Source organism: Trachypithecus francoisi, unplaced genomic scaffold (assembly GCF_009764315.1).
Source record: "Trachypithecus francoisi isolate TF-2019V2 unplaced genomic scaffold, Tfra_2.0 Lachesis_group7, whole genome shotgun sequence".
In the NCBI taxonomy this organism is placed as follows: Eukaryota; Metazoa; Chordata; class Mammalia; order Primates; family Cercopithecidae; genus Trachypithecus; species Trachypithecus francoisi.
In genome coordinates, this window is record NW_022681472.1 from 49,913,685 (window position 1) to 49,931,137 (window position 17,453).

The 17,453-nt window shown below is 38.7% G+C and overlaps 1 protein-coding gene across 1 annotated transcript in view; it reads right to left on the reverse strand.

Moving 5' to 3' along the window:
* Positions 1-374: 374 nt before the first annotated feature.
* CDH17 (cadherin 17) overlaps positions 375-17,453 on the reverse strand; it is an 81,365-nt gene continuing 64,286 nt past the window's right edge. The window contains exons 14-18 of the mRNA XM_033202748.1: positions 14,680-14,810; positions 11,968-12,207; positions 4,056-4,172; positions 3,806-3,919; positions 375-1,544 (exon numbers count right to left, since the gene is read on the reverse strand). Coding sequence (XP_033058639.1) covers positions 1,444-1,544; positions 3,806-3,919; positions 4,056-4,172; positions 11,968-12,207; positions 14,680-14,810 — 703 coding nt within the window. The 3' untranslated portion in view covers positions 375-1,443. The remainder of the gene's footprint in view (positions 1,545-3,805; positions 3,920-4,055; positions 4,173-11,967; positions 12,208-14,679; positions 14,811-17,453) is intronic.

A 17,453-nucleotide genomic window follows, 5' to 3' on the forward strand; every position in this document is an offset into this window, starting at 1 on the left:
GAGGGGTACCAGCCTGATGCCAGCCAGAGCTCTCCTGTATGAGGTGTCTCCCAGGCTGGAGGCATGGGGGCGGGGGTCAGGGACCCACTTGAGGAGGCAGTCTGTCCCTTAGCAGAGCTCGAGTGCTGTGCTGGGAGAATGTTCCTTATCAGGATTAGCTGCGCTCTTCAGAGCCAGCAGAGAGGAATGTTTAAGTCTGCTGAAGCTGCGCCCACAGCTGCCCCTTCCCCTAGGTGCTCTGTCCAGGGAGATGGGAGTTTTATCTATAAGCCCCTGACTGGGGCTGCTGGGGAGGCAATTTTTATACACAAAAAGTAGCAATTGTTATTCTGTCCTTCCCCTCCACAAATAGAAAGAAAACAGGAAGCAGCGGATCAACAAACAAAACTGACCACAACCAACGTTTATTCTTGATTTGTCATCACTCTTTTCATGGCTTGTTTTCTTCCACATGTTAAATATATAAAAACCAAAACTTTATTAACATACAAATAAAGAAAACATGCGCAGCATGTATGCATGGCAGGTAGTGAGGAAACCTGGCCAGCTGACTGGTTCCTGCACCAAGGTTTGCAGAGTAGGTTGTTTGAACACCTTCTGTGGGTCTGTGTCATTTCCAAGTTGAAGAATTTCAACCAAAGAGCAACATGTCACATTGGTTAAAGACAGATTTCTGTTCATACTAAGGGAAAAGGTTGTTCTTTTATTTATTTCTTTTTCCTGAGTCTCCACTTTTTTCTTCTCTGACAAATGTTTGAAGTTCAGTGAAATACCAAAGGAGACAAGGATGAAGGGGACACAGGATGGAATCAGAAAAAAACACAAATGGAATCCAGGAAGTTCTATGGGAGACAACTGATATATCTCCTTGATAAAGAAAAATTGTACAGAATATTTAATGAGTCTGTCTTGCCCCAAAAGGGAAAAAACACAAGTAGCTAAGCCATTTGCAGAGAGGAAAAAATGTCATGGGAAAATGAAAAATATCTCTAATGTCTATGTAGCACATAAAATATCTAAGTAGGCGAGTACAGTGGTTCACGCCTGTATTGGGAGACCAAGGCAGGCAGATCACTTGAGGTCAGGAGTTCAAGACCAGCCTGGCCAAGATGGTGAAACCCCATCTCTACTAAAAATACAAAAATTAGCTGGGAGTGGTGGCAGGCGCCTCTAATCCCAGCTAGTCAGGAAGCTGAGGCAGGAGAATCACTTGAACCCAGGAGGCGGAGGTTGCAGTGAGCCAGGATCGCACCACTGTACTCCAGTCTGGGTGACAGAGCAAGACTCCATCTCAAAAAAGAAATATTTAGTAAATATTAAAGGACAAGAGGGAATATCTGTTTAAAAAATCATAATGCATATGTTAGATGAAAAAATAATAGGATGAGATGGTCGTTATTGAAATAGCATTTGCTATATAAATTCAAACATTCCTTTTCAAATTCAGCTTCTCAGAGGTTTGACTTCAGATGCTTGAGCACTTTCAACATTATCTTTGCCTTTATCCTTCTTCATGCGGATAAACACAACCGCTAAAATTATACCTAAAAGAAAAAACCCAGGGTCAAATACATGGGATCTTTTAAAATGTACTGCCACATTCAGTTATAAAGTAGTAGTGTGGTAGGAAAAAAATGACTCAACTTCATTTTTGTATGTGGTTCAACAAAGTTTCACTGCCCTAGTGAATAAAGGACTCTAGTCATTGGCCTTTGTAGAGAAATGAGCTTATCATTTATCCTGTTGGATGTATCAAGTTCCAAATCATAGCCGACTTGGCACTTGCTGGATCTTGCCCTAAGAACATAGGACCTAATGTCCCACACTATGGAGTGTATAAGCACCTGACAAAGTTCCTGAACTTTATATATGCTTAATATTGGTTCTATTCTTCCCCTTTACTAGAGAAAACAATCCAATTAGCACAACCAGAAAGCTGTTCTCTGACCTGCTCACCTCCCTGAAGCTGATTTTCATTGTGTCCATACCAGCTATCACATTTCTTTGGGCACCTTCCTCTTGGATCCGGCCTATGTTGTTGTGGGACCCTGGGTAGACTGCTCAACCTTCTTGGTTTCTCTTGCCTGATACATCAAAATTACACTGTGCAGCTCAGCACTGATTGTGTACTGTCAAACAGAGCCCACTATGACGAAGGGAGTTGTTTTAAGGAAATTAACCTGCTAGTAAGTTTATAGGAGGAATCATGGCAGAAAAGACTGGATGCTCGGAAACTTAAAATTGCAACCCTATCATGAAGAGAATAAGGGAATGAAACTGTAAAATCCTATTCTATTTCTGGATGTTTCCAAACTCAAGCAGTCTTTAACTTGTGGTAAGATTATGGAATTAAGTTGATATGTTAAGAAAATTGCTATCTGATGTGTAAATTCAAAAACCCTTTCAAGGTTGGAGGGCAAATACAATAAGAAAAGGCACAGAGGCAGAAGGGACCTTATGTAAGTGAGTGGGACCTCAAAAAGCCAGTGCAATTACCATGAAAAGTGTGCAGCAGATGGTGGTTCTCAGGGAGGAATGATGATCACCATGCACACATTAGGACGGGCAGTGGCCATGACGTGAAGGACCTCCCATGCCATAGGGAGTCTGGACTGAAGGGTATAAAGAAGTGAGACCCCCTTTAGATGCATGAACCAGAGTCCAGTGTGACACATTCAATCATGGGAGAAAAGACCAGATGCTGAGAGAACAATCAATAATACTTAGAATAATCCTAGTCCTTCTTTTAAAAGAAAAAGGATATGCAACCATAAATCCCTTCACTCAGGTACCCATGAAATAATGAAGTATCTATTTCTAATGCTTAACTTGTGGTGGGGACAACAGTTGAAAGAGGGCAATTACTATATATAGGTTGAGTATCCCTAATTTGAAAATCTCTAATCTGAAACTTTTGGGGGACCAACTTGATGCCACAAGCAGAAAATTCTACACCTGACCTCATGTGACAGGTTGAAGGAAAAACTTGGTTTCATGCACAGTATTATGTAAAATATTGTATGAAATACCTTCAGACTATGTGTATAAAATGTTTCTGAATCATGTGAATTTTGTGTTAAGACTTGGGTCCCATCCCCAAGATATCTCATCATGTATTTGCAAATGTTCAAAAATCTGGAAAAAATCTAAAATCTGAAACACTTATGCTCTCAATCATTTTGGGTAAGGAAACAATTGGAATAGGCACTGGGTTGTTTGCAAAAAAGAAAAAAACAGCTAGATCAGGGGATTCTACTGTCTAGCCAAGCCAGGGGCTATGGCAGAGGCTGTGGTCATGATGCAATGGGTTATTCTGAGTAATAAAGAATCAGGTTTCTATGCATAGGGAAGTTCTGCACTATACATTTCAGGTATCTCAGCATCACCACTGGAAGGCTAACTTCTGCCTGTAACAATAATGGCAGGTGAGACCATAAACTCTGGTGTAGGATCTATGTATGTCACTGTTTCCCCCGCATCAACACAGCACCTGACACATGGTACCACTACTGCATTTCTTCCCTCTTTATCACAAAAACTTTGTAACTAGGCATAATATGTAACAATTGATGACCATAAATCCCCTTATATTTCTTAAATTAATAAGGCAATAGAGACAGAGGGTGGTACTAAAGCTGTAACTCCAAGAAAGTCTGATGTAATTTGCTGGTGATCTACCTTCTGGGCTATTGCCTGGGTTGCCATTTGAGCAGCCACCAGACCAATCCAGGAAGACAGGCCCTGAGATAAGCTCACATTTCTGAGGCCCAGGATATGACTCTTTGAATTAAGAAATTACACTCACCAATGACCAGAAAAGTGGTCAGCAGTATACCAACTGCCATGCCCACAGTGGGTATCCCAGGCTGGTGACCTGCTGGCCGGAAACAACTTCCTTCCCCACAACTGCAGAATGTAACTGCAAAACAGGACAGTATTTGGTAGGATAAATTCTCAAGTGAATAGTTGCAGAATCCCATATCAAAGTCAAGAATCTCTTCAAACGGCCCGTGGTGACAGATACTAGCCTGAGTTGCCTATAGCAGAATATCTACCTGGTAAAGAAACAATGCTTTCCAAGGGTGGCCGACCCCCATCATTGATGCGGATCAAGACAACATATTCCCTCTCCTCAAAGTCTGTGTGCCTGGTAGACAGTTGGGCATGAGTACCTGCCAGGACAGGAAAAAAACACAAAAACAAAAACACGTGAAAATACAACTTCAGACCCTGGATTAGCAGGAATAAAGCTCATTTTGTATCACATACTAAGGTTGACTGGAACATGGCTGGATATGAGTTAAACTGCCCAAAGTATCATCCACATCATTCCACATGTATCTTCCCATAAGGTAAGAAAGAGTTAAAGCATCCTTTAAGTTCTTAATTCATGATTTCTCTGTAGAAATTTATACTAAATACAGTCAATTATCATTTGTAGCACTTATGTTCTATAAAGTTGCCCCAAACACTGAATTAATGAATGCTGAACCATTGCTCCTAGAGGAAAGGCAGGGTTAGTTTCCTGTGAGCTTCTAGTCACATTTTCCCTAACTGATTAATATATAACCTTGGTTTTTTGTGTGTTTGTTTGTTTAAAGATATCTTATTTAACATATATTGTTCATTGTAACATTTAACTCACATCTAACAGCACTAAAACTTCCTGAACAAAGCTTATCAAACACATATGTTTAGGTTGGTGGAAAATAATTGCAGTTTTGGACATTACTTTTAATCTGTGACCCAAACCACAATTTTTCTCTGTAAGGCACACATCACAGCCTTCCTGTGCTTAGGAACTCTAGATAGCACTTCAGCACTATAGTTCAGAGCCATTTTTTTTTTTGAAATCATGGGTCATCTTTTAGGTTTGACCCTGTGTGTGTGTGTGTTTTTAAATACTTTAAGTTCCAGGGTACATGTGCACAGTGTGCAGGTTTGATACATAGGTATACACGTGTCATGTTGATTTACTGTACTCATCAACTCGTCATTTACATTAGGTATTTCTCCTAATGCTGTCCCTCCCCCAGCTCCCCACCCCCCCGACAGGCTCCAGTGTGAGATGTTCCCCACCCTTTGACCAAGAGTTCTCATTGTTCAATTCCCACCTATGAGTGAGAATATGCAGTGTTTGGTTTTCAGTCCTTGTGATAGTTTGCTCAGAATGATGGTTTCCAGCTTCATCCATGTCCCTGCAAAGGACATGATCATCCTTTTTTATGGCTGCATAGTATTCCATGGTGTATATATACCATATTTTCTTAATCCAGTCTATCATTGATGGGCATTTGGGTTGGTTCCAAGTCTTTGCTATTGTGAATAGTGCTGCAATAAACATACGTGTGCATGTGTCTTTATAGTAGCATGGTTTATAATCCTTTGGGTATATACCCAGTAATGGGATGGCTGGGTCAAATGGTATTTCTGGTTCTAGATCCTTGAGGAATCACCACACTGTCTTCCACAATGCTTGAACTAATTTACACTCCCACCAACAGTGTAAAAGCATTCCTATTTCACCATATCCTCTCCTGCATCTGTTATTTCCTGACTTTTTAATGATTGCCATTGTAACTGGCACGACATGGTATCTCATTGTGGTTTTGATTTGCATTTCTCTGATGACCAGTGATGATCATGTTCATGTGTCTGCTGGCTGCATAAACGTCTTTTGAGAAGTGTCTGTTCATATCCTTTGCCCACTTTTTGATGGGGTTATTTTTTCTTGTAAATTTGTTTGAGTTCTTCGTAGATTCTGGATATTAGCCCTTTGTCAGGACGGTAGACTGCAAAAATGTTTTTCCATTCTGTATGTTGCCTGTTCACTCTGATGGTAGTTTCTTTTGCTGTGCAGAAGCTCTTTAATTATATCACGTTTGTCAATTTTGGCTTTTGTTGCAATTGCTTTTGGTGTTTTAATCATGAAGTCCTTGCCCATGCCTATGTTCTGAATGGTATTGCCTAGGTTTTTTTCTAGGGATTTTATGGTTTTAGGTCTAACATTTAAGTCTTTAATCCATCTTGAGTTAATTTTCGTATAAGGAGTAAGGACAGGATCCAGTTTCAGAACCTATCCAGAAATTACACATATTACATAAATTGTGGGAAAAGACATGAATGAAACAGTTATTATATTCTATATGTTCAAGAAGCTACAAGACTAAGACGTGTGTAGATAGATACAGAACATTTTAAAAACCCAAGTTAATTTATAGAAGAAAACTACAAAGTTTGATATAAAAATAGACTAGGTTGGATTAATGGCTATAGTATAGCCATTGAATGTAGCAGAAAAAGACAGTAAACTTGAAGATATAGAAATAAAGCTATCCAAAAAAAAACAGAAAAAAAAGTAAGCTTTGAGACAATTTCAAGTGGCTTAATACATGTGTAATCAAATTCCTGAAAGCCAAGAAAGATAGATAGTGGAGAGAAAAACATTTTTGATAAGACAATGGCTAATATTTTTTCCATGTTTGATGAAAACTCCAATCCTCAGATCCAAGATGATCATCAAACTTCAGGAACAAGAAAAATGAATAAAACACCACCAAGGCAATATAAGCATCAAATTACTTAAAACTAATAAGAGAATATCTTAAAAACACCCAGAGAGAAAAGAATACAAACATTCAATGGAACAAGGAAAAACCATAGTGGGCAGGGCACCCCCGGTGGCTCACGCCTATAATCCCAGCACTTTGGGAGGCCTGGGCAGGCGGATTACTTGAGGCCAGGAGTTTGAGACCAGTCTGGGCTACTAGGGAGACTGAGTCACAAGAATCGCTTGAACCTGGGAGGCTGAGATTGTGCCACTGCACTCCAGCCTGGGCAACAGAGTAAGACTGCCTCAAAAAAAAAAAAAAAAAAAAAGTGGTGAAATACCTTTGAAGTACTAAAAGAAAAAAATGTCTAAATTTAAAATGATTCTAATCATGTTTTCTGGTTATGATGTAATTAAATTAGAAGTTAGAAAGGTATAGGAAATATTCCCAGAATATTTGGAAACTAAATAACACACTTCTAAATAACACATGATCACAAAAGAAATCTAAAGGGAAAACATAATGTATCAAATTTTGTGGGCCAGGCATGGTGATTCACTCCTGTAATCCCAGCATTTTGGGAGACTGAGGTGGGAGGCTCACTTGAACCCAGGAGTTTGAGACAAGCCTGAGCAACATACCATGACCCCCATCTCTACAAAAAATTTAAAAATAAAAAATTAGCCAAGTGTGGTTGCTCATACTTGTAGTCCCAGCTACACAGGAGGCTGAAGCAGGAAGCTCATCTGAGCCCAGGAGTTCAAGGCTGCAGCAAGCCATGATCACACCACTGCACTGCAGCCTGGGTGACTGAGGCCCTGTCTATTTAACAAAAAGATCTCAAAGTAATGGCATCGGCTTCCACCTTAATGAAAACAGAACAAGAACAAAAACACAATGTAAGAAGAATAAAGGAAATAATAAAGATCTGGCCAGTGAAATATAAAACAAAAGCAGAAAAAAATGAAACCAAAAGCTGGTTCTTTGAAAATATCAATAAAATAAACTTCTAGCCAGATTGTCAGGAAAAAAGATAATTTGCCAATATCAGAATGAGGTGATATCACTATGTATTTTACAGATATTAATATCATGAACTATATCAATAAATTAGATTAATGAAATAGGTGAATTATTTGAAACGTACAAGCTAACAAGCTCAACCAAAAAGAAATATATAAATTGAATTTTTCTATATCTATAAAATAAAATTGAATTTGTAGTTAAAACTTCTTAAAAATACACCAGGCCCAGATAGCTTTACTGGCAAATTCTTTCAAGCTTTAAGAAGAAATACCACTTTTATGCAAACTTGACCAGATAATTGAAGATAAACAGATGAAATGCTTCCTCATTCTACAAGGCAAAATATAGAGACCAACATCCCTCATGAATATAGATGCAAAAATTAAGTTTTAGCAAATCCAACAATACATAAACATGGTAATATTTCATCACTAAGTAGGCGTTATCCCAGGAAGGTGATTTTAGATTCAAAAGTTGATGTAATTCATCAATTAATAGGCCCAAAAAATCAAATCAGCCACATAGTCAATAAATGGAGCAAAAGCACTTGAACAATTTAATATCCATTTCCAATTTAGAAAAAAAAAAAAAAAAAAAACACCTCCAAATAGGAATAAAAGTCAAAGTCCTCAACCTAATAAAGATCACCTACAAAAATAAACCCTACAGCTAACGTCTACTTAATGGTGAAAGGCTAAATGCTTTCTTCCTAAGATCATGAACAAGTCAAGTATTTCTGCTCTTACCACCTCTATTTGACATTTCACTGAAGGTTTCAGCCAGTAATAAACAAAAGACATACAGACTGAAAAGGAAAAAGTCAGTGTTCACAGACAACATGATTGTCTGTGTAGAAAATCTATGAAATCTAAAAAAATAAGGTCAGCAAGGCTGTAGAATACAGATCAGTATACAGAAATCATTATATTCCTATATCTAGAAATATTTAAAATATCAAAACTCTGAAATGCTTAGGGAAAATTTTGCAAGAACTATACACTGAAAACAAACACATTGCTGAAAGAAATTAAAGAGCTAAATAAATGGAGACATATACCACGTTCATGAATTGGAAGACTTAATTTTGTTAATATGTCAGTTCTCCTCCAGATTCCCCAATAGATTGAACACAATCTCAACAGGAAGGAACAGGCTACCTTCTAAAATTTATATAGAAATGAACAAGACAGAATGAAGGAATTTTGAAAAAGAAGTCAGAAAAATGAATCTACCTGATTTCAAGCCTTATACAGCTACAGTAATCAAGACAATGTTTTATTGGTATAAAAATAGAAACAGATTGATGAAACAAAAAAATCCAGAACTAGATTTATGTATAGGTGGTCACTTGATTTTTGCCAAAGTTAAGATAATCCAATGTAAAAGGGATGTTTTAAACAAATGGTGTTAGAACAGTTAGATAGCTATGTTAAAAACAATAAACTTTGGTCTTTACCACACCCCCTATGCAAGCATATCTCAGCGATATTATGGGTTTGGTTCCAGATCACTGCAATAAAGCAATTAGCTCAGTGAAGCGAGTCACACAAATTTTTTGTTTTTCTACCGAAATAACAGCTTATACTATACTCTGGACTGTTAATAGCATCATACCAAAAAAAAAAAAAAAAAAAAAAAAACCCTAATGTCCATACCTTAATTTAAAAGTACTTTGTTGCCAAAAAATGCTAATGATTATCTGACGCTTCAATGAGTCAATCTTTTTGCTGCTAATCATTTCCTGTCTCAATGTTGGTGGTTGCTAAAGGCTGGGGTGGCTGTGGCAATTTCTGAAAATCAGACAACAATGAAGTTTGTTGCACTTATTGACTTCCTTTCATGAGAGAGTTCTCTGTAGCATGTGATGCTGGCTGATGGCATTTTACCCACAAGAGAACATCTCTCAAAAATTGTAGTAAATCTTCTCAAACACTGCCACTGTTTTATCAACTATGTTTATGGAATATTCTAAATCCTTGCTTGTTATTTCAACAATGTGCATGGCATCTTCACCAGAAGCAGATTCCATTGTTCAAACAAGCAAACAAAACCCACATTGTTCAGTTGTAAGAAGCAACTGTCATTCATTCCAGTTTGATCATGAGATTGCAGCAATTCAGTCACATAATCAAGGTTCCGCTTCTAATTCTAGCTCTATTGTTTTTTTCACCACATTTTCAGCGACTCCTCTGCTGAAGTCTTGAACCCCTCAAAGTCATCCATGAGGGTTGGAATCAATTTCTTCCAAACTCCTACTAATGTGTATATTTCAACCTCCTCCCATGAATCACCTTTTTTAAGATGTCATCAAGAATCAAATATTCTTGATGACATCTAGACTGGTGAATCTTTTCAGAAGGCTTTCAATTTACTTTGCCCAGATCCATCAGAGGAATTACTATCTAATAGGAGCTATAACCTTATGAAATGTATATCTTAAATAATTTGAAAATCAGAATTACTCCTTGATCTGGGGCCTGCAGAATGGATGTGTTAGCAGGCATGAAAACAACATTCATTTCCTTGTACATCTCCACCAGAGCTCTTGAGTAACCAGATGCATTGTCAATGAGTAGTAATATGTTGAGAGGAATCTTTTTTGGGGGAGAGTAGGTCTCAACACCAGGCTTAAAATATTCAGTAAACTATGCTGTAAACAGATGTGCTGTCATCTGGGCTTTGTTGTTCCATTGATAGAGCACAGACAAAGTAGATTTAGCATAATTCTTAAGGGCCCTAGTATTTTAGGAATGCTAAATTAGTGTTGGCTTTAACTTAAAGTCACCAGTTGCATTAGTCCTAATAAAAGCCAGCCTGTCCTTTGAGGCTTTGAAGCCAGGCATTTACTTCTCTAGCTATGGATGTCCAAGATAAAGATGGCATTGTTTTCCAAAAGAAGGCTGTTTCATCAACATTGAAAAGCTTGTTTAGTGTAGCCAGTTTCATTAATGATCTCAGATCTTCTGGATTACTTGCTTCCACTTTAATTTGCTGCATCATTTTGCACTTTGTTATGGAAATAGCTTCTTTCCTTAAACATCATAAACCAACCTCTGCTAGCTTCAAACGTTTATTTTGCAGTTTCCTCACCTCTCTGTCTTTACAGAAGTGAGGAGTTAAGGCCTTGCTCTGGGTTAGATTTTGGTTTAAGGGAATATTGTTGCTGTTTTAATCTTCTATCCAGACTACTCAAACTTTCTGCCTTAATGGCAATAAGGCTATTTTGCTTTTTTTTATTATTATTATTATTTGTGTTCACTGTAGCTTCACTCTTAATTTCCTTCAATAACTTTTCTTTTGCATTCACAACCTGGCTAAGCGTTTTATGCAAGAGGCCTAGTTTTTGGCCAATCTTGGCTATGAACATAACTCTCTCACTAAGCTAAATCACGTCTAGCTTTTGATTGAAAGTGACAGATGTGTGACTCTTCCTTTCACCTGAACACTTATATGCCATTCTAAGATTATTAATTGGCCTAATTTCAATATTGTGTCTCAGGCAACAGGGAGGCACAAGGAGAGGGAGAGACATGGAGCTCCACAACTTAATCATATACCTCCCATATGACCCAGCCATTCTATTCCTCAGTATTTAACCAAGAAAACTGCAAACGTATGTCCCTTCACAAAATATTTGTTCACAAATCCTCACAGCAGCTTTGTAATAGCAAAAGTTGGAGTTACAAGCAACCGGTGAACAGGTATAGTCATTCAATGGGAATACTACCCCTCAATAAAAAGGAATGAAGTATTGATACATGTAACAACACAGATACATCTCAAAATAATGAGATGAAAGAAACCAGACCAAAAAAGGTATACATACTATACTATACTATTCTATTCAGATAAACTTACTGAAAATGAAAACTATAGTAATGGAAAGCACATTGATGGTTGCCTGGGGAGAGGGGATGGGTGGGAAGCAGAGATTATAATAGGGCATGAAATATCTTCTGGGGGTGATAGAAATGTTCATTGTCTTGAATGTGTTGATGGCGTCAGTGGTATTTACACATAATCAATTCTCATAAAATTGTATACTTTGTATACTTTGAATATATATACATAATATTCAATCTCAACGTTTTTAAAAATTTCTATAAAATCTGCTTTCCATCTGTCATTGAAAATTTTGCAAATGATGCTTAGGTCATCCAACTGTTCATCTACACCAAGGGAATGCTGTGTGGTCATAATCTTTCCTCCCTTGAAAGCCTGGGGCTTTGTCCCCTCTGGAGTCCTTCCCTGTGCAAGCTTCCAAAGCATGAACTTCCATCCTGGAGCATGAGAGAAAGCTCTGCGCTGAGTACTGCAAACCCACCAAGTTAAATAAAACCTACTTTCATCATCCATCTGTGTTTTTTTCCATGTATTTCCAACAACTCACCATTGATTTTGGAAACTTGCCAGTCGTTCTGTAGGCTTTCACTGGCGAGGGAAAATGTAAAGTGGGGACCCCGAAATGAGTGCTGATCGTCATCAGTAGCCTCGAAAATGAGACTTCCAGGTGCACGGAGGGGATGGCAGAAGAACAAGTCCGTGTAGTCCTTGGCCAGCCTGGGAGGGTTGTCATTCACATCCGTAAGGATCAGATGGAACTGTGACACAGAGCTCAAGGAAGACCCCCCTAAGGAATTGAATGATTGAAACATGGGATCAGCTCACTCATTTTCCTCTTAAATAGAAGGGTTTCCCTTTCTTTAAAATTCAAGCAGTTAGGTACACTGAGATGCTAGAAAGAAGACGAGCTTTTAGAATCAAAGACCTAGTTTTGTTACTGGTGAAAAAGTCTTATTGACCATCATCATAATAACTAAGATCTATGTGCTAATATTTTACATATATTACTTCACAGTAATTCTGAAAACTGAGCTCAGAAGTTGTGTAACTTGCCCAAGGCAGAGAGGTTTTCAATCCAAGAGGTCTAACTCCAGCACTCACACCTTCACTTGCTCCTCACCAGGCCTTAGGCATGTTAGTTGAGTTTTCTAAGCTTATTTTCTTCAGTTGTGTAGCTTTGCGAGAATCCCGAATATGAGTGAATGTTCTGGAAAATAGTAAAAGTCTCCACAGATATTATGTAGTATATGTCAGGAGTGAAAAACTTAGATCTGCAGCATAACCGGTTGGTAGCTATGTAATCTTGGGCAGTTACTTAATTTCTCAGTGCTTTGGTTTCCTCGTTCATAATATGTGGTCAAGAATAGCACCTACCTTATAGTGTTGCATGAGGAGTAAGTTATTACACTAAGTGCTCAGTATGGGGCTGTCAGTGCAACATAAACACTGACTGTTATCGTGTCCTCCCCGACACCAATCACAGACATTGTTTCTACAACTTCTGACTCTGACCTTGTTTGATTCCAGTAATGTTTTCTTGCTCCTGCTTCATTTCCAGTAAACCCTGTTTTCTTGCTTTTAGTCTCAACATCTTCTATGTCCATGACTACACTTAACCAAAGAAGAAAAGGCCGCTGTGTTCTTGAAGTCATTGTATCTATTTATATCATGTCAGTGCCAAAAACTAAAAACAGAACAGGGTTTTGGACCCTGGTTTTGATTTCTGAAACTTCTAGAATGTGAGAAACTCTTGGGACACATCCAGAGTGAAGTTCTGATCCCCATGCTATGAGAAAGGGGTGTGCACAGCATAAAGGCTCAGCCAGAACCTGCCTGCTGCTTCACTGGGAGCTTTTAAATCAAGAGTTAAATGTATACAATGCGATAGTGGAATGTGCTTCACTCAAGCAAGAGACAGAAACAGGGCCTGTCTGCTCACACACACCCTTCCCAAGCTGGCACACGGTTCTGCATTCTACCCTTTTTGGTTTGCCTTGACTGAAGTAATTTTGTTTTTCTTAATCTTTCCGCATGCAGGGGCCATTTTTATGATTCCTGTCTGTTCTCCATTTAGCTCTCAACCCTGGGCCTCACATTTTGAAAGGTTTTTTTTTTTTTCAGGGCTGTGGTGGGTGGGGGTGTCTAAAAACATTTATTGAGTAATTTGTTTAATTATCTTTTTTGGTAAACCTGACAGATACATTTACTAGCTAATTAGAGCCTGATCAACATTGGATCAACAGATTTCCTAGTCGTATGTCTGAAAATTCCATTAAAATGCAAAGAAACTCTGTGTTAGTGGCCAGGTTTATTATTGGGTAAACATACTATTCCTATGAGTTTATTTTTATTTAAAAAAGTTCTCTGGAACTCCACATTTGGAGCCAGCAGGCAATATATATCACCACAACTGAAATAAATAGGATGCAAAGATTATACAGAAATGGCTCAAACATCCTGGGCTTTTCTGTATAATAGTCTTTCCTTTCAAAAGTTCACCTGATTTCGTCAAAACACAGATACCCTGGTTCACCCAAACCTATGGAATCAGAATCTGCAGGGGTGGACTCCTAGTGTCCATATTCAACAAACTCCCTGGGGATTCTGACACATATCAAAGTAGAGAATATTTCATAAAACATTTTCTGCTTCAAAAAGGATGAGAGTTACAATTTAAGGTTGAAGGAGCAAGTGGTGGTCTAGGTGAACAGGTAAGTGGTTTGACTCCACTCAGAGCTCCTGGGAGAAACCCACAACCACATTGGAAGAAGGGAGGTAGTTCAGCCAGGGACACAGAACCCTCTAGAAGAGGCGGTAGCCCCTATAGGAAACCACAGAGTGAGCAGCAGCCCTGCTGGGGGCACAGGTGTTTTTCACCTTTAACAAAACCATGAAGGGGCCCAGCATGGTGGCTCACGCCTGTAATCCCAGAATTTTGGGTGCCTGTAACCCCAGCTACTCAGAAGGCTGAGGCAGGAGAATTGCTTGAACCCAGGAGGCAGAGGTTGCAATGAGTGGAGATTGCACTACTGCACTCCAGCCTGGGTGACAGAGCGGGATTCCATCTCAAAAAAAAAAAAAAAAAAGGAAGATATGAGCACTCCTTATACTTTTGTACCCTTCTCATCCTTCCACTTTAACATTGTGATATTCTGGTGCTTTGGCTCTGTCAGTTTTCTTATCCTCCCTCCCATTTCAACCCAAATATCTTCTGAAAATCTATGTTCCTTTTTTTTTTTTTTTTTTTTTTTTTGCTTACCTACTTCAGTGGCCACCACTTGTACCCGATATGGACTTCCAGCTTCTCTGTCCAATGGAGCCACACTAAAGATCTCACCAGTCACGTGGTCAATTTTAAGCCAACCTCTTGTGTCTCCTCTCAGTGAATAGCTTCATCAAATGAAAAGAGAAAAGAAAGCCTGCATTACTTTGCATGAAAATGTGAAGCTAGTTCATGCATAAACTAAATGTTTGTGCATCCTTTAAATATGTTGTAAATAATATACAAATAATGTTGATAATGATAATCTCAGCATTTGTATATTATTTACAACATATTTAAAAGATCTATTATCTCATATTATTAATGCTTTATTTGCATTTCATCTGTCTTCAAAAGGATTTGTTCATCCTTACAACGTGGTGTTTGTGCTTGTGTTAGGAAGGGTATAGTTCAAAACTTCTGGGGAAAGTAGCTAAACTTTTCTGGCAATCAAAGAATTTAAATTAAAGTAACCCAGAAGTATCTTTTAAAACATCTTAGCAAACTACTCATCTAGAAAATTTGAACACCCAGTGGTGGAAATGTTGGGCAAGATGGGTGGATACTCATAGACCCTGGTAACGCAGTGAATTCCTCATCCAACAAACATATATTGAGTGCTGAGGAAGATCAGGCAGTGGGCCAAGGGAGGAGGTCACAAAAAGGGGCTCTTAGGCAAGTGAAAGAGATAGACAGATGAACAGATAATTCCAATAAAATGTGGTTAACACAACGGAGGGGGCCCTATGGAATCCAAGACAAGTTTACAGGAATCAGCAAAGTCTTTCTGAAGATGTTAAAGGCAAGAAGAGGACGCTTCAAGCAGAAGGAAGAGTGTGAGCTAAAGCACCAAGGGCCAAGGAACAGCATGGTGAGTGTGGAGTCAGGCATTTCAGCAGCGCTGGGGTATACATGGGAAGCAGAAGCCACAGAGATTTGAAGAGCCAGATTATAAGAAGCAAGGGGCAGCCAGCCAATGATTTAAGCAAGAAGGTGACCTGGCCATATTTGTGTTTTCAACAGAGCTCATTGGTAGGTGTGTGGAAGTTGAGAGAAACAAGACTAGAACCACAGGAAAACCAATGGTACAGCCCTTTAAAAAGCAACACATCATAGTCATGAGGATGTCCATGTCTTTAGAGCAAATAATTCCACTCCTGGAAATCCCACCTAAAAAAAACCAATCTAATCAAAGTTTAAAAAGAATTACATGCATACATCTATTTAAAACATTTTCTATAATCAGAAATACTGGAAGCAACCGACATGTCAAAGAATAAGAGAATGATTAAAAATTATGTGTTAATTTCCCACAATGTATTTTTTAAAGTATATTCCATATGCCAAACACTGTGTTAGGTTATAAATATGGGTAGTGAATATGAAACCCTTTATACTTCGGATTTCATCCTGAAAGAGATGGAATGCTTTGGAGCATTTTGAAAGGGGAGTCAGATGATCTGATTTACTTTTTTAAAAGGTCACTGACTGCAATTCAGTGAGTAGATTCAGGGTGGGGTGGGGGATGGCAGGGGTAAGGATGAATCCAGAACAGACACAGTGGTGCCTTTGAGTAGGCTGGAAGCAGGGAAAAGCAGGTGGACTCCGAATATATTTCAATAGAAGAATCTATAAGATTTGCTGAAGGACTGGATTCAGATCCACTGGGTGCTAATTGATTTTAAGTTTGTGGAGCTGGAGAATTAAATTACTCAGACCAACACTGGAGTCATCCTTAATTCTTAACAGACTTATTACTCATGTCTGAACTATTGATTATTCCTTACTCCTGAAACACTTTCTTCTTTTGTCTCCTGGAACTGCACCTTACAGAACACCTCTTCTCAGTCTCCCTTGCTAACCTCCTCTTCCTGACCTCAACTTAATTGTATATGTATCCTTTCCTTGTTTCATCACGGTAATTTTCTTATGTGCCTTTATTTTTCCCACTGATAAACTTTTTATTCTCATCTTTGACCAATGATTTTTTTTTTTTTTTTTTTTTTTTTTTTGAGACGGAGTCTTGCTCTGCCGCCCAGGCTGGAGTGCAGTGGCCGGCTCTCAGCTCACTGCAAGCTCCGCCTCCCGGGTTCACACCATTCTCCTGTCTCAGCCTCCCGAGTAGCTGGGACTACAAGCGCCCGCCTCGTCGCCCGGCTAGTTTTTTGTATTTTTTTAGTAGAGACGGGGTTTCACCGTATTAGCCAGGATGGTCTCGATCTCCTGACCTCGTGATCCGCCTGTCTCGGCCTCCCAAAGTGCTGGGATTACAGGCTTGAGCCACCGCGCCTGGCCTCGACCAATGATTTTTATAGCATTTCCATGAAGAAGGTAGGAGCTTTTGTGAAATAAATGGTATAAAGATTAAAAACATATTGTGTCTCCTCATAATTTTTTACTCAGTAGTATCTACACTAAACCACAGAGTATATCCCCTACTGTTCTTTCTTCTCTATAAAACTACAGAAGTAGTTAGAGTAAAACTGTAGGTGGTAACCTTGCTTCTCAATGATCAGATAAAGGTCTTAGAAGTGAATCCAAGTGCCTGAAGGACAGCTCAATGGGAGGCAAGACTCCCTCCAGATGTTTAGAGAAAGTTAAGGAATTGTCTGTCATTCATAGCCACATGCATGATTTAATTCATGCTGAAATATTTATTATGCCATAGACAGGAGGTGTAATGTACAACAGCAGTGAAAGATCTGAGTTCAAGTCTTTTTAACTACATGATCTTAAAGATTTTATAGATATTATACAGATATATACAAACA